This window comes from Hyperolius riggenbachi, chromosome 9 (assembly GCF_040937935.1).
Source record: "Hyperolius riggenbachi isolate aHypRig1 chromosome 9, aHypRig1.pri, whole genome shotgun sequence".
NCBI classification, from domain to species: Eukaryota; Metazoa; Chordata; class Amphibia; order Anura; family Hyperoliidae; genus Hyperolius; species Hyperolius riggenbachi.
The window spans coordinates 25,977,112-25,997,555 of NC_090654.1; the positions used below are offsets into that span (position 1 = coordinate 25,977,112).

The 20,444-nt window shown below is 46.2% G+C and overlaps 1 protein-coding gene across 1 annotated transcript; it reads left to right on the forward strand.

Moving 5' to 3' along the window:
* Positions 1–1,312: 1,312 nt before the first annotated feature.
* Positions 1,313–20,166, forward strand: SSR2 (signal sequence receptor subunit 2). Its single transcript, XM_068252203.1, has 6 exons — positions 1,313–1,414; positions 3,375–3,529; positions 4,466–4,564; positions 14,827–14,935; positions 15,715–15,792; positions 17,415–20,166. The coding sequence occupies exons 2-6, from the start codon at positions 3,375–3,377 to the stop codon at positions 17,523–17,525; spliced, it is 552 nt and encodes a 183-aa protein (XP_068108304.1). The 5' UTR covers positions 1,313–1,414; the 3' UTR covers positions 17,526–20,166.
* Positions 20,167–20,444: the final 278 nt, after the last annotated feature.

Here is a 20,444-nt window from a genome sequence, read left to right on the forward strand (position 1 = left end):
ATCACTGAACAGCTTTAGGTTTCGAATTGTGTACAGCCCTTGCTAGGCCACCAGCACTGGAGCATGTCTCTCAGTGAGCATTTAGCAAGCTAAGACGATATGTCTCATCATGGCAGCCCTTCTTATTATACAGGGGGGTCTGGCCAGTGTTCCTTTCTGTGATTGGGTGCCAGGGTTTAGGCTGGGAGCCATCTGATTGTGTAACAAAGTAAACCTGAGCCAGATTAAATGACAGTTTTATACATACCTGGGGCTTCCTCCAGCCCCCTTCAGGCTAATCAGTCCCTCGCTGTCCTCCTCCGCCACCTGGATCTTCTGCAAAATGCTGCATGTCCTGCGATTGCGATTTGCCTAATCACAATCGCTATAGTGGAATCTGTCCCATCCATTTACATTACAAGTTGCATCTTAGCACAGCACTTGTCGCTTTCAGAAATGACGCAAGATGTTTTTTGCCCACCAGATAACGCTACTGCATGCCACATAACCAGATGCTGCCATTCGGATGCATGTAATTGCAGCTTAACACCGCTGGAGGTCGGCAGCCAGGAGGCTGAACTGCCCGACAAGCATACAGTTCAGTCTCCCACGGAAAAGAGGCCCGACATGCATGTTCCCTGCCTGATGAAGTCAGTGGGAATCAAATTAAAGGGGAACTGAAGTAAGAGGTATACGGAGGCTGCCATATTTATTTCATTTTAATCAATACCAGTAGCCTGGCAGCCCTGCTGGTCTATTTCTCTGCAGTAGTATCTGAATAACTCCAGAAACAAGCATGCAGCTTGTCTTGTCAGATCTGACTTTAAAGTCTGAAACACCTGATCTGCTGCATGCTTGTTTAGGGGCTATGGCTATTAGTATTAGAGGCAGAGGATCAGCAGGGCTGCCAGGCAACTGGTATTGCTTAAAAGGAAATAAACATGGCAGCCTCCATATACCTCTCTCTTCAGTTCCCCTTAAATTTAGAGGATGGAAATAAAGTTTAGGGTCAATCAAACACATTTTTCAGTAAAGAAATATATATATTTGCATAGAAAGAGGGACAAAGTCCTGAAAGAGGGACAAATGAGGAGGAAAGAGGGACAGGACTCCCGAAGAGCTGTCCCCCTGGCCTCACCCAGTCTCTGCAGGGCAGTGTGGCCCATGTCAGCATAGACTCCTCCCAGACACGCCTCCCTGCTTCCCTCCAGCAGTTCTCTCTGCAGGGAATGCGGTTCCCCAGCAAGCCTGGGCGATAGTCACGTGACAGCCAGGGATCAGGGATGGGGAGTCAGGACTACATTTCCCATGATGCAGCGCGGCGGGCGGCCGGATGTCCTGTGTGGCTGCGGGGTGACGTGTCCTTCTCGTGTGGCTGGTGTAGTCAGCAGGAGAGGAAGCGGCAGCTGGCACACTGAGCCGGGCAGACGGAAGGGTAAGAGGGGGAGCTGGTCCTGGGGGGCTCCACTGACCACAGATATATACAGACACATAATGCTGCCCTCCATTCATCACCAGAGACAGCCCTGCACTGCTGCCCTCCCCATTCATTATACTAGACTGCTACCTCAAATCATCACCAGAGACAGCCCTGCACTGCTGCCCCCCATTCATTATACTAGACTGCTACCTCAGATCATTACCAGGGGTATCTGCATAACACTGCGCCCCCTCCCATTTTTTCAGGGGTTTCTGTGTACTACACTGCACCCCCCCTTATTCACTACCAGGAATATCTATACAAACCTTTAACCCCCCCTCCCTCCCCCTGGGGGTCTCTGCATAAGACAGCTGCCCCTCATTTATTCTACTAGGCTGCTTCATCAAATCTGAATTCACTACCAGGAGTCTGTATGCTACACTGCCCCCCGCCCCCATTCATTTCAAGGCGTCTCTGTATACTACTCTGCCCCCCCCCCCCAATTCTCTGCCAGGTGTCCCTGTAAACTACACGGTGTATACACCCCACCCCATTCACTACTGGGGGGGTCTGTGGAGTACAGTGCCCCCCCCCCCCCAATTCACTACCAGGGGTCTTTGTATACTACACTGGAGGTGTAATGGTTAAGGGCTCTGCCTCTGACACAGGAGACCTGGGTTCGAATCTCGGCTCTGCCTGTTCAGTAAGCCAGTACCTGTTCAGTAGGAGACCTTAGGCAAATCTTCCTAACACTGCTACTGCCTATAGAGCGCGTCCTAGTGGCTGCAGCTCTGGTGCTTTGAGTCTGCCAGGAGAAAAGCGCAATATAAATGTTATTTGTCTTGTCTACACTGCCCCCCCAACTCACTACCAGCGGTCTCTGTATACTACACTACCCCCCAATACATTACCAGGGGTCTCTGTATACTACATTGCGCCCCTCCATTCACTACCAGCGGTCTCTGTATACTACACTACCCCCCAATACATTACCAGGGGTCTCTGTATGCTACACTGCCCCCCCCCCCCCTCCATTCACTACCAGGGGTCTTTGTATACTACACTGCCTCCCCATTCACTACCTGGGGTCTCTGTATGCTATACTGCCCTCACCCAATGCACTACTGGGGAGGCGGGGTCTGTATACTACATTGCCTCCCCTAAATTCACTACCAGCAGTCTCTGAATACTACACGCCCCCCCCATTTAATATCAGGGGTCTCTGTATAACACCCCCCCCCCCATTCATAGAAATATATACATTATGATTCAAATATTTTATAATAAAATAGAAAACTTTAGAGACTTTTTGTTTTAAAGTACAACTAAAGTCTGAAGAATATGAAGGGTGCCGTATTTATTTCCTTATAAACAATACCAGTTGCTTGGCAGCCCTGCTGATTTATCTAGCTGCAGTAGTGTCTGAATCACAGCAGAACAAGCATGCGGCTAATCTTGTCAGATCTGAAAATAATGTCAGAAACCCGACCTGCTGCATGCTTGTTCAGGGGCTATGGCTAAATGGCAGAGGATCAGCAGAACTGCCAGGCAACTGGTATTGTTTAATAGGAAATAAATATGGCAACCTCCATTTCCCTCTTGTTACAATTGTCCTTTAACCATAAAACCCCCCCAAAATAACCTTTTTACAGTCTGATAACAGGACAGCGCATTGCAAATAACCATGCCATTAAAACTATCTAATCTAACTCTATGGGGCATATTCACAAAGCTTTTTCATCTGTTCTCACCTTATCTATGTTATATTTTTAAGCCCGCAAAAAGAATATAGTTAAGGTAAGAAAAGTAATATTGAAATTAAGTCAATAAGGAACAGCTTACTTTTGAGTGATTATTTTGCTTGTAAATGTGCTGAAAGGTTATTTTTTATGAATTAGGTGAAAAATAAGTCATTTCTTTTTGTTTTGTGCATTGACTCCAATGTCTGAAGTTTGGTGTGTGTGGTCTCTTGCAGATGAAGACTTTATTGGCTGTGTTTGCGGTCCTGCTGGCCATTGGCCACTGTGAGGAGGGGGCCAGACTATTGGCCTCCAAGGCTCTGCTGAATCGATATGCCGTGGAGGGAAAAGATCTTACCCTGCAATATAACATCTACAATGTGGGCTCCAGGTGAGTGATGTGGGAATCGCGGACTATTACCTACAAGCATTTTGTGCGATTTGCAGGGCGCTTTAACTAATGTGTCTGTCTGTGTCTGTCTGTCTGTCTGTGTCTGTCTGTCTGTGTCTGTCTGTCTGTGTCTGTCTGTCTGTGTCTGTCTGTCTGTGTCTGTCTGTCTGTGTCTGTCTGTCTGTGTCTGTCTGTCTGTGTCTGTCTGTCTGTGTCTGTCTGTCTGTGTCTGTCTGTCTGTGTCTGTCTGTCTGTGTCTGTCTGTCTGTCTGTGTCTGTCTGTCTGTGTCTGTGTCTGTCTGTCTGTGTGTCTGTCTGTCTGTCTGTGTGTCTGTCTGTCTGTCTGTCTGTCTGTGTGTCTGTCTGTCTGTGTGTCTGTCTGTCTGTCTGTGTGTCTGTGTGTCTGTCTGTGTGTCTGTCTGTGTGTCTGTCTGTGTGTCTGTCTGTCTGTGTGTCTGTCTGTCTGTCTGTCTGTGTGTCTGTCTGTCTGTCTGTCTGTGTGTCTGTCTGTCTGTCTGTGTGTCTGTCTGTCTGTCTGTCTGTGTGTCTGTCTGTCTGTCTGTCTGTGTGTCTGTCTGTCTGTGTGTCTGTCTGTCTGTCTGTGTGTCTGTCTGTCTGTCTGTCTGTCTGTCTGTCTGTCTGTCTGTCTGTGTGTCTGTCTGTCTGTCTGTCTGTGTGTCTGTCTGTGTGTCTGTCTGTGTGTCTGTCTGTGTGTCTGTCTGTGTGTCTGTCTGTGTGTCTGTCTGTGTGTCTGTCTGTGTGTCTGTCTGTCTGTCTGTCTGTCTGTCTGTCTGTCTGTCTGTCTGTCTGTCTATAGTGTGTGTGTGTGTGTGTGTGTGTGTGTGTGTGTGTCTATAGTCGCAGCTGATGCTGTTACAAGATGATTGTGTGCAGGCAGTACTGCAGTGTGAGTAACTCTCGCCGTCTCTCTCCTAGCGCTGCACTGGACGTGGAGCTCTCAGACGATTCCTTCCCTCCGGAAGATTTCGGGATTGTTGCCGGCATGCTGAATGTCAAGTGGGACAGAATCGCTCCGTATCCTTCCATGCTTTCATTGATAAAACTGCGTTCACCCTTTTTATTTACTATTGATTGAAGCAGGGAGTTGTGGGAATCTGTCAAAATGTATTGCTGTCTGCGTCATCAAAGTCTTCTTAAGGTGGCCATACACTGGTCGATTTGCCATCAGATTCGACCAACAGATAGATCCCTCTGATTGAATCTGATCAGAGAGGGATCGTATGGCTACCTTTACTGCAAACAGATTGCGAATCGATTTCAGCATGAAACCGATCACAATCTGTGGAGGTGCTGACGCCCCCCCCCCCCCCCCTGCCAGGGGGCAGCGCAAAGAACGGGATTTCCTGAAGGGCTTCCCCCGTCGTCGTCTAAGGGAGTCCCGATCCACCCCTTAGCGCTGCCTGGCACTGATTGGCCAGGCAGCGCACGGGGTCTGGGGCGGCATGTTGCGGCGATTCAGCGCGGAGCGCCGACGATCGGAATGCACACGCAGCTAGCAAAGTGCTAGCTGCGTGTTGCAAGAAAAAAAGTAAGCGAATCGGCCCAGCAGGGCCTGAGAAATCCTCCTGCGCGGCAGCTCGGGCTTACCGCCAGGAAGGTTAAAAGACACTTCAGACTCCCTTCCAGAGTACTTAGAGTGAACCAGAGATGAAGCACCCTCATGTATTTTACCATATATATCAGTGGGAACATTAGAGGAAACGCCTACCATGCTTTCTGTTTCATTCTACACTGCACAGCTTGCTTGTTATCAGCCCTGATAAAATCCCCGACTGAGCATTCAGTCTGACTTTGCTATAATGACTCAGCTATAATGATTCCTGAGCAGAGCCACAAGGGGGCAGGCTTGGGCTTGAAAAGACATCAGAGAACACAGACTCAGCTATAATGATTCCTGAGCAAAGCCAGACTGAATGCTCAGTCGGGGAATTTATCAGGGCTGATTAGAAGCAAGCTGAACAGTGAAGAATGAAACAGAGAACAGGGTAGGTGTTTTCTCTAATCTTCCCACTGATATACAGGATCTTCTCAAAAAATTAGGATATTGTGATAAAGTTCATTATTTTCTGTAATGTACTGATAAACATTAGACTTTCATATATTTTAGATTCATTACACGCAACTGAAGTAGTTCAAGCCTTTTATTGTTTTAATATTGATGATTTTGGCATACAGCTCATGAAAACCCCAAATTCCTATCTCAAAAAATTAGCATATTTCATCCGACCAATAAAAGAAAAGTGTTTTTAAAACAAAAAAAGTCAACCTTCAAATAATTAAGTTCAGTTATGCGCTTATTACTTGGTCAGGAATCCTTTTGCAGAAATGACTGCTTCAATGCGGCGTGGCATGGAGGCAATCAGCCTGTGGCACTGCTCAGGTGTTATGGAGGCCCAGGATGCTTCGATAGCGGCCTTAAGCTCATCCAGAGTGTTGGGTCTTGCGTCTCTCAACTTTCTCTTCACAATAACCCACAGATTCTCTATGGGGTTCAGGTCAGGAGAGTTGGCAGGCCAATTGAGCACAGTAATACCATGGTCAGTAAACCATTTACCAGTGGTTTTGGCACTGTGAGCAGGTGCCAGGTCGTGCTGAAAAATGAAATCTTCATCTCCATAAAGCTTTTCAGCAGATGGAAGCATGAAGTGCTCCAAAATCTCCTGATAGCTAGCTGCATTGACCCTGCCCTTGATAAAACACAGTGGACCAACACCAGCAGCTGACATGGCACCCCAGACCATCACTGACTGTGGGTACTTGACACTGGACTTCAGGCATTTTGGCATTTCCCTCTCCCCAGTCTTCCTCCAGACTGGCACCTTGATTTCCAAATGACATGCAAAAGTTGCTTTCATCCGAATAAAGTACTTTGGACCACTGAGCAACAGTCCAGTGCTGCTTCTCTGTAGCCCAGGTCAGGCGCCTCTGCCGCTGTTTCTTGTTCAAAAGTGGGTTCATGCTTCCATCTGCTGAAAAGCTTTATGGTGATAAAGATTTCATTTTTCAGCATGACCTGGCACCTGCTCACAGTGCCAAAACCACTGGTAAATGGTTTACTGACCATGGTATTACTGTGCTCAATTGGCCTGCTAACTTTCCTGACCTGAACCCCATAGAGAATCTGTGGGGTATTGTGAAGAGAAGGTTGAGAGACGCAAGACCCAACACTCTGGATGAGCTTAAGGCTGCTATCGAAGCATCCTGGGCCTCCATAACACCTGAGCAGTGCCACAGGCTGATTGCCTCCATGCCACGCCGCATTGAAGCAGTCATTTCTGCAAAAGGATTCCCGACCAAGTATTGAGTGCATAACTGAACATAATTATTTGAAGGTTGACTTTTTTTCTTTTAAAAACACTTTTCTTTTATTGGTCGGATGATATATGCTAATTTTTTTATAGGAATTTTTTGGGTTTTCATGAGCTGTATGCCAAAATCATCAATATTAAAACAATAAAAGGCTTGAACTACGGAGGCGCATGCGCGAGTCACCCGGGATGAACGCATAGGGAGTGAGCTCCGTCCGCCGCCGCTACATACCGCTGTCTCCTCCGCTCCCACAGCTACAAAGACGGGCGCTTCTGCAGCGGACGACCTCCGCACGCCCCCCAGCACCATATGGCCACCAAAGGAGCCCAGAAAAGCGCCGCTACAACGGGCGCCATGGAAAAATTCCTCCGCCCCCCGTCCAGCCAAGATGGCGCCGACCACGCAGATCTCCCAGGCCTAACTCCGGCTGACCAGGCGAGTACAGGGGGGAACACACAGCTTCTAACAGCTGCGCTTCTAGAGCAAACACTGGACAAACATTACCATAACCTCCATAACTCCCTGCAAAACACTATCCGCACTGCAGTACAAGAGCTTCGTACTGACATATCAGGGCTGGGGGAGCGTACACAGGCCTTAGAAGACAAGATGGATGCTCTAGCCATAAAACAAGCTGACTTATCTGAAGAGCAGCAACTTATGCAAACTGACATAAAATCTATCCGCACAGCACAAGAGGACATGGAGAATAGAGAGAGGAGACAAAATGTACGCATCAAAGGGGTCTCTATGTCCCTGAAGAAGGAACATATTGAGACCTATCTCAAAGAACTCTTTCACTCACTACTCCCTGACATGGCTGACGAAATGTGGAGAATAGACAGAGCCCACAGATCCTTAGGGGAACGCCGACCTGGTGCCCAGAGACCAAAGGACATTATTGCTAAACTTCATTATTATGAGGCTAAGGATGCCCTTCTCAAAGCCCTCAGAAACAAATCTACCATCTCATTTAAAGGGGACGACATTGCCATTTACAACGACCTATCTCTAATAACTCTGGCAAAACGCAGGGCTCTCAAACCGGTCACACAACTCCTCAGAGAAGCTGGAATTTTATATAAATGGGGATTCCCCTTTCGCTTAATAGTAAACAAACAAGGCCTGATTTTGACTCTGTCTGATTTTGACTCTGTCTGATTTTGATGATGCCCCCATGTTTCTCAAACAGCTAGGCCTTAAACTACCTGCTACTTCCACTGTTCTGTCTCGCTCTTCACCTATATCCTCTCCTCCAAGGAAGGTACAGCACATCTCTGAATGGACTAAACTCCCTATCCGCAGCATCACTTTCCCAGACAACACAAATGATATGGAAGACCAACCGTCTGGGGTGTGAAATACCATCCTTGCTGCTCCTTGCTAGGGCACCATCTTGGAACCTCCTGTTTTTTACTTTGATGTAATGACTTATCAGGCACTTTACTCTTCTTGCCGACATTATATTGCCGCAGCGGACGGCGGACAATGACTCTCCCTATTATCTCCTAACACCACTGATTATGTGGATAAACACCTATTTTTTCCTGGGACTTCTCATGTACCTCAGGGGGACCAATCCTCGACTTGCCTGGCTGCCCCGGCAGGCAGTCAACCTGAGGCGGTCTCCATACAGGCAACAGTTTTATGCTGCCCCTAAAGTCAGCCACCAGATTAAAGGTGGCACAATTTTTTGTACTACGCATATTCTATGCTATCTGAATCTCTTATCATTGTTATTGTTTGGTTTCTTTTATATGTTTTATATGTTTTATTTCAGGTTAGAATGGTTTGTCCTCCAGCCTTATTTACGCGCCCAACCCAAGCTAGACCATGGTTAATATTATGACACTAAATACTAAAGGCCTAAACACACCCCAGAAGAGGTTTTCTCTCTTTCGAGACTTAAAAAGGATGAATATTGACTTAGCTTTCCTACAGGAGACTCATATATGTAAAAAAAACCAACCTCGCCTATATGATAGACTATTTTCTGGGATGGTTTTGGCCTCGGGCCCTAAGAAGAAGGTGGGAGTAGCTATCCTCTATAAAAAGACATTTCCACTACAGATCACCAAAACTGTCCTTGACCCCAAAGGCCACTACTTAATCATTGTAGGCACCCTATTTGGGAAATCTGTTACGCTAGCTAACGTATATGTTCCTAATCAAAATCAAATATCATTTTTAACCACTTTCCTTAAAAAATTATCCAAACTTACTACAGGCACCCTACTACTAGGAGGAGATTTTAACCTAGCTTTCTCAGACCTCAAAGATAGATATACTCCCTTGAACAGAATTACTAAATCTCCACATAGCCGCAATTCCCGAAAATTCAGAATACTCTTAAGACAACATAGGCTCCTGGACCTATGGCGAATCTCTAACCCCACCTTTATAGAATATACCTTCTACTCCCCCCCTCATGCATCCCACTCCCGCTTAGATAATTTGTTTACCACAGCAACCACTATACCCCTTCTAAAAAAAGCTGAAATACAACCGATCGCTTGGTCAGATCATCAAGCGGTCAGTGTTGAGATTGACTTGTTTTCTCGTCCCCACAAACCAAACTTCTGGAGATTAAATGAAACCCTACTACAGGACAAAATCCTCCTCTCCAAATTTTCTGAAGAACTACAATCCTACTTTGACATTAATGATGGATCCGTCTCATCCTCTGGAATACTATGGGAAGCACACAAAGCTTTTATCAGGGGGTCATTTATCTCAGAAGCCACTAAACGCAAAAAAATGTCCAGCTCTAAACGTCTAACTCTCCACTCGAAACTTAAACAAGCACAAGCTGCATATAGAGATGATCCCTCTCAATCACATTACTCAACTATACAGACCATTAAGCACGAAATACAGACAATTCAATCTGTACAACTAGAAAAAAGCCTGAGATGGACTAGACAACTTTTCTTCGAACGAGGTAATAAGCCACATACCATTTTAGCGCGTAAATTGAACCCAAAATCATCCCAACCATTCTTGTATTCTATAAAACACCCTCAAGGAACCATACATTATCATCCCCAAAAAATCGGACTATTACCGACAACTTTATAATCTCCCTCAACCTTCCTGCCCCTCTACACACCTGTCTAAGATTGATGAGTTCCTAAACCAACTATCCCTACCAAAGCTAACTGAAGAAAATATTAAACTCCTAAACTCCCCCGTAACAAATGAAGAGATTCTGGAGGTAATTAAACTTTTACCTTCTTCTAAAGCTCCTGGACCAGACGGTCTACCATACTCCTACTATAAAAAATTCCAAAGTATCCTCTCTCCCTACCTGACTCAACTTGCCAATACATTTATGGATAACCAATCAGCCCCCACTTCTTTTCTAAACTCCCTTATTACAATGATACCCAAAGAAGGGAAAGATCCACAACTTCCACAAAGGTTCCGCCCTATTTCTCTCCTTAACGCAGATCTTAAAATTATCACTAAAGTAATGGCCAATCGCCTGAATCCTATACTAACTTCTCTGATCAATAATGACCAGGTAGGCTTCATAATCGGACGCCAAGCTGGCGATAACACCAGAAAGGCGGTAAACCTTATTGAACTAATGAATAGATCCAATCAGCCTTCTCTGCTCCTAAGTTTGGACGCAGAGAAGGCCTTTGATAGGTTATCATGGCCATTTTTGTTCAGAGTTCTGGAGCATCAAGGATTCAGGGGACCCTTTCTTAACATGGTTTACTTCCTATACTCTTCCCCATCCACTTCAGTCAAACTTCCCTTCGCATCTCCGGCCCATTTCCCAATTCTTAAAGCGAACCAGAGATGAAGCACCCTCTTGTATTTTACCTTATAAATCAGTGGGAACATGACCGTAAACACCTAATCTGCTCTTTGTTTCATTGTTCTCTGTTTAATTTGCCTGTTATCACCACTGATAAGAATCCCGACTGAGCAGTCAGCTGGCTTTGCTACAGAATGATTATAGCTGAGACTGTGGTCTTTGGTGTCTTTTCAAGTCCAAGCCTGCCCCCTGCTGGCTCTGCTCAGGAATCATCATAGCTGAGTCATTATAGCAAAGCCAGACTCAATGCTCAGTCCGGGATTCTTATCTCAGCTAGATAACAGACACTTTTAGCAGTGAGGCTGAAACAGAGAGCAGAGTAAATGTTTTCTCTAATGTTCCCACTGATTTCTATGGTAAAATACATGAGGGTGCTTCGTCTCTGGTTCCCTTTAATGGCACACGCCAGGGATGCTCACTCTCCCCCCTTTTATTTGCTCTCAGTATTGAACCCCTGGCGTGTGCCATAAGGCAAAACCCAGACATTACAGGAGTTAAACAAAGATCTCAAGAATATAAGATCTCCCTATTTGCGGACGACATTCTTCTAACTCTGACCCAACCTCTCACCTCACTCCTTGTATTGCACTCGATATTGAAAGACTTTGAATCCATCTCAGGCTTTAAACTCAATCAAGAAAAAACGGAAGCCCTCCCTATTAAAATCCCACAAACACTGCTAATTACTCTACAACAATCTTTCCACTACAATTGGAGGAAACATAACATTAAATACCTGGGTATTTTCCTAACCCATACCTACTCTACCCTATATAAAGCAAATTTCCCATCCCTCATACAATCCATCCTACAAGACCTCCACAAATGGACAGCCTATAAAATTTCCTGGATAGGTAGAATCTATTCCCTTAAAATGAATGTACTGCCCCGTCTACTATACTTATTTGAGACCCTGCCAGTCCAAGTTCCACCTTCACAACTCAATCTACTACAGCGTGCTTTTCTAAAGTTTGTATGGAACAACTCTCGCCCCAGAACTAATGCCTCGATCCTAATGACATCCCGGGAACAGGGAGGACTAGGACTACCTAATCTAAAACTTTACTACCAGGCTACTCATCTGAGACAAATACCGGCGTGGTCCAATCTAAATGTATACACCAAATGGGGTCTCATTGAGGCGATGAGCATCTATCCCGTCTCACTACCAGCTTTGATCTGGCCTCAGATCCCTCCTAAAATCTTACTGACCCAACTACTCCCCACTATGAAATTTACCCTACAAATATGGCGGTCAACCGTAAAAACGGCTCACCTTAGATCCCTCATATCCCCACTATATCCCATATTGGGAAATCCGGCCTTCACTCCTGGAATGTCAGAGGAATTCATGGGCAGATGGTACAGCCTTAAATATACTAATTTTATGGAATGGGTGGACTTCTCCTCTGGAAAAATCTTGACTAAAGAAAAATTTAGGAGAGAAAATACGACTAAATACTAAAATCATTATGGAATACAACCAAATCCACCATTTCCTGAGGTCCACTTCTAAGGGAATTAACCCACCACACACTTACACTCCTTTTGAACATCTATGCAAAATTAAAGGACATCAGAAGGGTCTTATATCTTCGATCTATAGGTTACTTCTAGACAAATCTGGTACTATAAAACCTAACCACATATACATGTCCAAATGGGAACAGGCCCTGGGTCATCTTATAAGCATAGAGGACTGGCTCTCTATATGGGAAAATGCTAGACTCACATCCATGTGCACACATGTTAAGGAGAATATCTATAAGATACTATTCCGATGGTATAAAACCCCTGAGATATTGTCCAAAATCTATCCTGAAATCACCAATAAATGCTGGAGGGGATGTGATCAAGTAGGCACTCTGGAACACATACTCTGGCATTGCCCTATAATACAACCTCTATGGGCCAATATCCAAGCTTTAATATGGAAAGTAACAGGAACATCAATTCCCATGGACCCCATATATATGTTACTGGGTAAACCTATTCCCAAAACAAAAAAAGCCTTATGAGATTAATCACACATATCTTAACCGCCACTAGACTGTCCCTAACCTCATACTGGCGCAATACCTCCATTCCTAGAATGTCTGAAATTATTGCTAAAATCAATTGGACCATGCTGATGGAATCTCTAACAGCTAGACTCCGGGATACAGAACCCAGGCACGCTAAAATATGGGGTCCATGGGAAATCTACTTCTTAAATTATGAACCTCCATAATGCAACAGTATTCTGAGTACTATAAATCCTGTACAACTAGGACTTTGGGCCAACCCTAATATAATGCTATGATTGTAACAAACGTGATCTGCACCCCGCTTCTTTTTATTGGGACCCGATTCTCTAACCCTGTAGAATACACCCACATCTAAGAGGACAAACCTAATAATATTATATTTCTTGCCCTCTGTCCCCCACCTACCCCTCCCCCCCCCCCCCCACCCATGTTCCCCTTCCCTCTTCACCCACTCCCCATCCCCCCTCCTGGTTTTCTCTCCGTTTAATGTTATATTACTAACAGTAATATGGTTTATATGATGTTATTCAACAATAATACTAAAATTTTCTCTGCAATGTACCTTAGTCATGGAATCTGATACTATGCTAGAAGAAGATGATTAGATCTGAGCCTTTAATGTGCTTACCTGTGAATACATCTAGTTTTGAATGTATATGTTATGCAAATTTATTCAAATAAAAATCTGTGTTAAACAAAAAAAAAAGGCTTGAACTACTTCAGTTGTGTGTAATGAATCTAAAATATATGAAAGTCTAATGTTTATCAGTACATTACAGAAAATAATGAACATTATCACAATATGCAAATTTTTTTTAGAAGATCCTGTATATGGTAAAATACATGAGGGTGCTTCGTCTCTGGTTCACTTTAAAGGTAATAACCAAATACGTTACCAGGGCACCTCCCAGTATGTTAAAACTTGCTTGGGAGCATCCTATTAAAGGTATAATTTTTCAACAAAGAATCGCCCGAGCGCTCAGATAAATGCTGAAATAAAATCTCAATACATCAATTATTTCACCTCTGACAAACCAATCTGTACTTCTTATCCATCCAATTTTTAAAAAACATTTTTCCAACTAACTAAATTGTCATTAAATGACCAGCATTAGAATCCTTCACCATTGATTAGGGACATCAGTGAGGTTTGTCTGCCAATGTGTTCACATTTGTCTGATCGCTCCGGTGATTCTTGGATGAATATTGTACAGTTAGTGGCCACCTTTTTAAAGGGATACTGTAGGGGGGTCGGGGGAAAATGAGCTGAACTTAACCGGGGCTTCTAATGGTCCCCCGCAGACATCCTGTGCCCGCGCAGCCACTCACCGATGCTCTGGCCCCGCCTCCGGTTCACTTCTGGAATTTCAGACTTTAAAGTCAGAAAACCACTGTGCCTGCGTTGCCGTGTCCTCGATCCTGCTGATGTCATCAAGAGCGCACAGCGCAGGCCCAGTATGGTCTGTGTCTGCCCAGTACACTCCTGGTAACATCAGCGGGAGCGAGGACACGGCAACGCAGGCGCAGTGGTTTTCTGACTTTAAAGTCAGAAATTCCAGAAGTAAACCGGAGGCGGGGCCGGAGCATTGGGGAGCGGCTGCGCGGGCACAGGATGTCTGCGGGGGACCATTAGAAGCCCCGGGTAAGTTCAGCTCATTTTCCCCCTACCCCCATACAGTATCCCTTTAAGTTAGCCATGCATCTAGCGGTGATGGGCAGATTTGACCAAGAGACAAATCTCTCTCAGATGGAATCTGATTAGAGAGAGATCTGTATAATAATATGGTAGGGCATAAGACTATGACTATGGTAGCGATATTAGATTGTGAGCTTCTCTGAGGACAGTCAGTGACATGGCTATGTACTCTGTAAAGTGCTGCAGAAGATTTCAGTGCTATATAAATTAATAATAATAATAATATGGTAGGACATATGACTATGATAGGATTAGAGTGTAAGCTCCTCTGAGGACAGTCAGTGACGTTGACCCTCCATCCTTTCCCCCAGACTATCACTGTACTGTACACAATGCTCTCAGGTTTTCAGTTGATGTCCCCACACTGTAGAGTGCTATTCTGTGAAATTTGTTTTTGATCCTTAACTGCATTGCGCAGTGCCAGCAACGTCTCTCACACCGTGGTGCTGCGTCCCCTGAAAGCTGGTTACTTCAACTTCACTTCTGCCACAATCACATACCTGGCACAAGAGGGCGCTCAAGTTGTGGTAAGTCCCCTATGTAAGATAGAGATGCTCAATCAATAGAGATTGTGAGAAGTCAAGCAAACGGCCTTAAAATATAACAATGGCGTCCCTCAGTGGATCAACTGCACAGCACTGCTTACACATCCTCCGGTGCCGTCCTTATCACTTCTTGCAGCTACGGCTGTTTAGCTGCATCCTTGCACGGCCTCAATGCATCATGTGACCTGATGTGGGTCGGGTTACACGCAGGGGAGCCGTACGTGGACGTCGCACAGCAGCTGGGAGCTGCAAGAAGTGAAAAGGACGGCACTGGAGGATGTGTAAGCAGTTTCTGCTGTGCAGTGCTGTGCATCTTTAGTTAGGAACTCCCGCAATGGTCTTTATTCACAATAAGCAGTTCGGTAAAATCATTTTGGATGTAAAATACCTGGATCCCAAAGGCAAATATCGCTGTGTGCTGCAGGAGCTACTGCGCATGCATGCATGTCAACTTGTCAGCTGATTTTCAGGTGGGGGGGGGGGGGGGGGTAGTGCCAGCACTGGATCTAGGCTACATAGGATGGGGGAAGCCTCATCAGAATCCAGAGGCCCCCTCTCCTGAGGTCAACCGTCTCCAGGGGTTTGTTCTTGTCTTGTTACGGATCCTCTTTCAGGAATCCCCAAGAATTTTGGGACCGGGTTAGTTTCCTATAGCCACTATCTGGGAGGGGCGGTGACAGTTATGAGCTGTGATAGTTATTTTGGTGGCAAGCGTTGATGGAGTCGTTAGGCGGTTGTATAACTGCTCTCGTCTTTGCCAGGTTGGATACACCAGCGCCCCGGGACAAGGGGGGATCCTGGCTCAGCGGGAATTCGACAGAAGATTCTCTCCTCATTTTGTAAGTGTTTTTTTATTTTACATACAACAGTTTACATCTAATGACGAGAGTGTTGTAATCTGAATACACTGCGTCCACGGTGTGCATTATGCATCATCGTTCGTAAAAAAAAAAAAAAGCAGTAAGATGAAAGATTAGTCTCAGCACATGTCTGAATTTTATGCTTATACTGTTTATAGATTATACACCATGGACCAGATCCAATTCACTTTTTCTCCCAGGTGAATTTTTACATCTTATCAATAAAATGCCCTTTAAGCCACCAGTAAGCAAGAATAATTTTGACATTACCATATTTTTTGCACTATAAGACGCACCCAGGTTTAGAGGGCAAATGCCAGGGGGGAAAAATATATCAAACCTGGTGCATCCATATTCCAGGAGTGCCGTGTAGATGTTCTCCCCAAATATTTACTCCTCCTGCTCCCTTGGAGTCGTCGTCCTCCTCCACCTCTCCCCCCTGGTGTAGTCGTCCTGCAACCCCCTCTTCTTGGTTTCTTTCTCCTGCCCTCTCCCTTGGTGTCGTCCTACACCCCCTCCCCTTGGTGGTGTTGTCGTCCTCTCCCCCCTGGTGTCGTCCTCCTGCAACCCCCCGTGTCGGCCTCCCCTTGGTGTCCTTCTCCTGCCCCATGGTGTTGTCGTCGTCCTCTTCCCCTCAAACCCTCCCCCCCCCCCCCCCCGGTGTTGTCTCTGTCCAGTGGCTAGATGGTGTAATGGTTAAGGGCTCTGCCTCTGACACTCTAGAGACCTGGGTTCAAATCTCGGCTCTGCCTGTTCAGTAAGCCAGCACCTATTCAGTAGTAGACCTTAGGCAAGTCTCCCTAACACTGTTACTGCATATAGAGCGCGTCCTAGTGGCTGCAGCTCTGGCTCTTTGAGTCCGCCAGGAGAAAAGTGCGGTATAAATGTTCTGTCTTGTCTGCGAGTAGGAACACACTAGGCAGAAGCGCTAGCATTGCGGAAAACACACATAATGCAAGTCAATGGGCTACATGGAAAAACGCATATGCGATATATACCGTACATGCTAATCGCAAGCGCATGAAAAACGCATGTGCGGAACTGATTGGATAGTGTAGTGTGGGGCTGGATAGTGTAATGGGCAAGGACTCTGCTTCTAAAACATTAGACCTGGGTTAGAATCTCGGCTCTTCCTGTTCAGTAGTCCAGCACCTATTCAGTAGGAGACCTTGAGCAAGACTCCCTAACGCTGCTACTCCCTATAGAGCGCGTCCTAGTGGCTGCAGCTCTGGCGCTTTGAGTCCTCCAAGAGAAAAGCGCAATATAAGTGTTTGTGTTCGCCAACCCCCCTCCCCCCGGCCCCTCGGTGTCCTTCTCTGGCCAACACCCCCCGTTGTCGTCCTTCTGCAACCCTCTCAACCCCCCACTTGGTGTCTTCGCCCTGCTCCCCCTCCCTTGGTGTCATCCTCCTTTTCCCATGAAAAATTATCTCCTGGAGAAAACTTAGGAGAAAAAGTGTATTGAATAAGTGCCCGGTGTGTTGTTGGCCTTGGTATGAAGGGAGAGGTGTGTGTAACCATTGACTAGTCAGGTGTGCTGGGGCTACCGAGGCCTAGTTGGACATTTTGGCTGTGCACTAACTCTTGTTTATTGTCAAACAGCTGGACTGGGCGGCTTTCGGAGTGATGACTCTGCCTTCCATCGGCATCCCCCTCCTCCTATGGTTCTCAAGCAAGAGGAAATATGACACCTCAAAACCCAAGAAGAACTAACATCAGGCCTTTTATACAGAAACCCGGGACTTCCTTTGTGAGTGAGCGGTATACATCTCTGCCGCCACATTGCACAATACAGATTCCTGTCCCCATTCTAAAACCCTGGACTTCCTGTGTGAGTGTGTGTGTGTGGTATACATTGCAGCTGCCACACTGCACAAATCCGATTCCTGCCCTTCATACAAAACCCTGGACTTCCTGTGCGACTGCGCGGTATACATCTCTGCCACACTGCACAAATCAGATTCCTGCCCTTTATACAAAACCCTGGACTTCCTGTGTGAGTGTGTGGTATACATTGCCGCCACACTGCACAAAGCAGATCCCTGCCCTTTATCAAAAAACTCTGGACTTCCTGTGCGAGTCCGCAGTATACATCGCTGCTGCCACACTACACAAATCCGATCCCTGTCCTTTATCCAAAAAACCCTGGACTTCCTGTGCGAGTGCGCAGTATACATCACAGCTGCCACACTGCACAAAGCAGATCCCTGCCCTTTATACAAAAAACCCTGGACTTCCTGTGCGAGTGCGAAGTATACATCGCTGCTGCCACACTGCACAAAGCAGATCCCTGCCCTTTATACAAAAAACCCTGGACTTCCTGTGCGAGTGCGCAGTATACATCGCTGCTGCCACACTGCACAAATCCGATCCCTGCCCTTTATACAAAAAACCCCGGACTTCCTGTGCGAGTGAGCGGTATACATCACAGCCGCCACATAGCACAAATCCGCCCTTCACTGCTCATTCCTCCACCATCCCCTGTGAAAGTCCCATTTTCCCAAACACAGCTATCTGAAGTCCACATCCTCTGCGGTGCTGTTATCAGACTGACGATATAAAATCTCTTGCTGTATACCATTTGATTGTGATGCCCCTACTAGTATATAATATCACTCTGGGGATAAGTGACACCAGCCAGCACTGCATCATTCTCGAAATCACACATCTCAGTCTTGTAGCAAACATTCCGGAGAACCAAGATGTTTGCTAAAACTCTGAACTTTTATTTAAATACAACAAAATTTGCAAGAGCGCAGCATGTGGGCTGTAATGAAGTCCTGCGCTGTCTCTGACTCTTATTATTGCGAGACGTTCTAGTGGATGCTGGGAATGTTTCTGAACCACCATAGACCTTAAAACAAGCCTTCATGTAGGCACGATATGTAAGGCTAAATGCAATAGCTGCTGCTCTCACTGCAATCTGTGCCTGGACTTAGGGCCTGTTCTGCTGCTAGGTTGCTTGCCAAAGTGGACAATGGACATGCAGAATGGATCCTGGACCAGTTAACCCATGCCCACGTGTGTCTGATGTTTTTCCACTGACCTAGATGTTTGCCATAGAATGCTAGGCCTCTGCGCCGGGGGCAGTGGGATAACCACGGACCTCTTGGGTGGTACAGCTTCTCTTTATTATACACATATGCTTCCAGCCTGGCTTAGTACGAACTGGCCCTGAAGCTCTGCATAGAGCATTCGCAGCATGTCCGTTCTCGGTTTCTGCTTATTCATTGCGGGGTACTCCTTAAGTTCGGGTAAAAAAAGGCATACTTACCACAGAGGAAAGCCTCTGGATGCTGTAGAGGCTTCCTGTGTCATCCTCACCGCTGTCACTCACTGGGACTGTCCAGAAGATTCAGGTGAAGCACATCTTTAGACACAAGCGCAGCCGTGCTGCACCCACGCAAACACGCCTGTAACCTGTGCGATACCACGGAGCCACTCGTGCACAAGCTGCTCTGCTACTTGCCCAGGTGCAGATCGCCCATGTTTATGCCTGAAGAGCAGCCATGCCCGATCAGGGATGCACTTCTGAGCAGATTCAAGTCTTGTAGCTCCTCGGATTTGAAATGTTAAAACCGCTGTGACTGCAGGAGACGGTGGGTTAACTTACCCATGCTTCCTATGCATTCCATGACACTCCCACATTGCCTCCCTCAAGCCAGAAGGACGACCTGCAGGAGTGACGTGGAACACCGCGTGTGAAGCTAAACGCATAGGTAAGTTAGCCCCACATGTCCCGCGGTCACAGCTGTTAAACGTTTCGAAACCCAGTAGCTACGAGACTTGTAGCTACTCGGAAGAGCATCCCAGGGCCCTGATGTTCCTACCGAGAAGCCCTTGTCTGTAATCTTTGGGGGGCTGTGCTTGGCAGTGGGTTCCAGAGGACACTGGGGGGGCTCTATAGGGTCCAGAGGCTTTCCTCTTATTAGGTAAGTATGTGTTCTTTAACCCGAGGTTGGTCTCAGGTTCACTTTAATGGAGGTATCACAGTGAGTCAGCAGAGAGCTCAGAGCTAAAGTACATGGACACATCAGTCCATGCATAGATTGCAGTGCGAAAGCCGACTATTGCAGCCAGTCTTCTCACCATATGTTGAGCTCTGTCACAAGGTTAGGCACTGTAGCCAAGTGACTGAGGTACTTGAAGGGTAAGTTAGTTTTGTGCCCGCTGGTACAGGTAAGCCCTAGTTGGAAGGCACTCCTGCAGCGCCCCCTGGTGTACAGGCTTGTGATGTATGCTGCCATGTTTCCTTCTGAATAGAGCGATGTTCTGGCCTCTGACGGGGGCCGGTGTTCAGGGTAACTTTTATGCTTCGAACAATGGAGGTTTTTCTAATAAAATCAAACACCTATATCTGTGTTTTGTGACTTATTTGCACTCGCTGCCCATGCAGTAGAATCCCTTTATAGTAAACTCCAAGGGACCGGGAAAAGTAGTTTACTATATCAGAAATGTTCATACTCAAGCACATGCTATTATATTATAGTGCTGTCTTAATTCAGTCAATAATTGGGAGTCAGGTTTTCTTTTTAATCCTTCAGCAAGTGAGCGTAGACAGTGTCTAATGGTGTGTACATACTTGAAAGATAGATGAAAGATATTAGACCAATTTTACCCCCTTCCATGTAG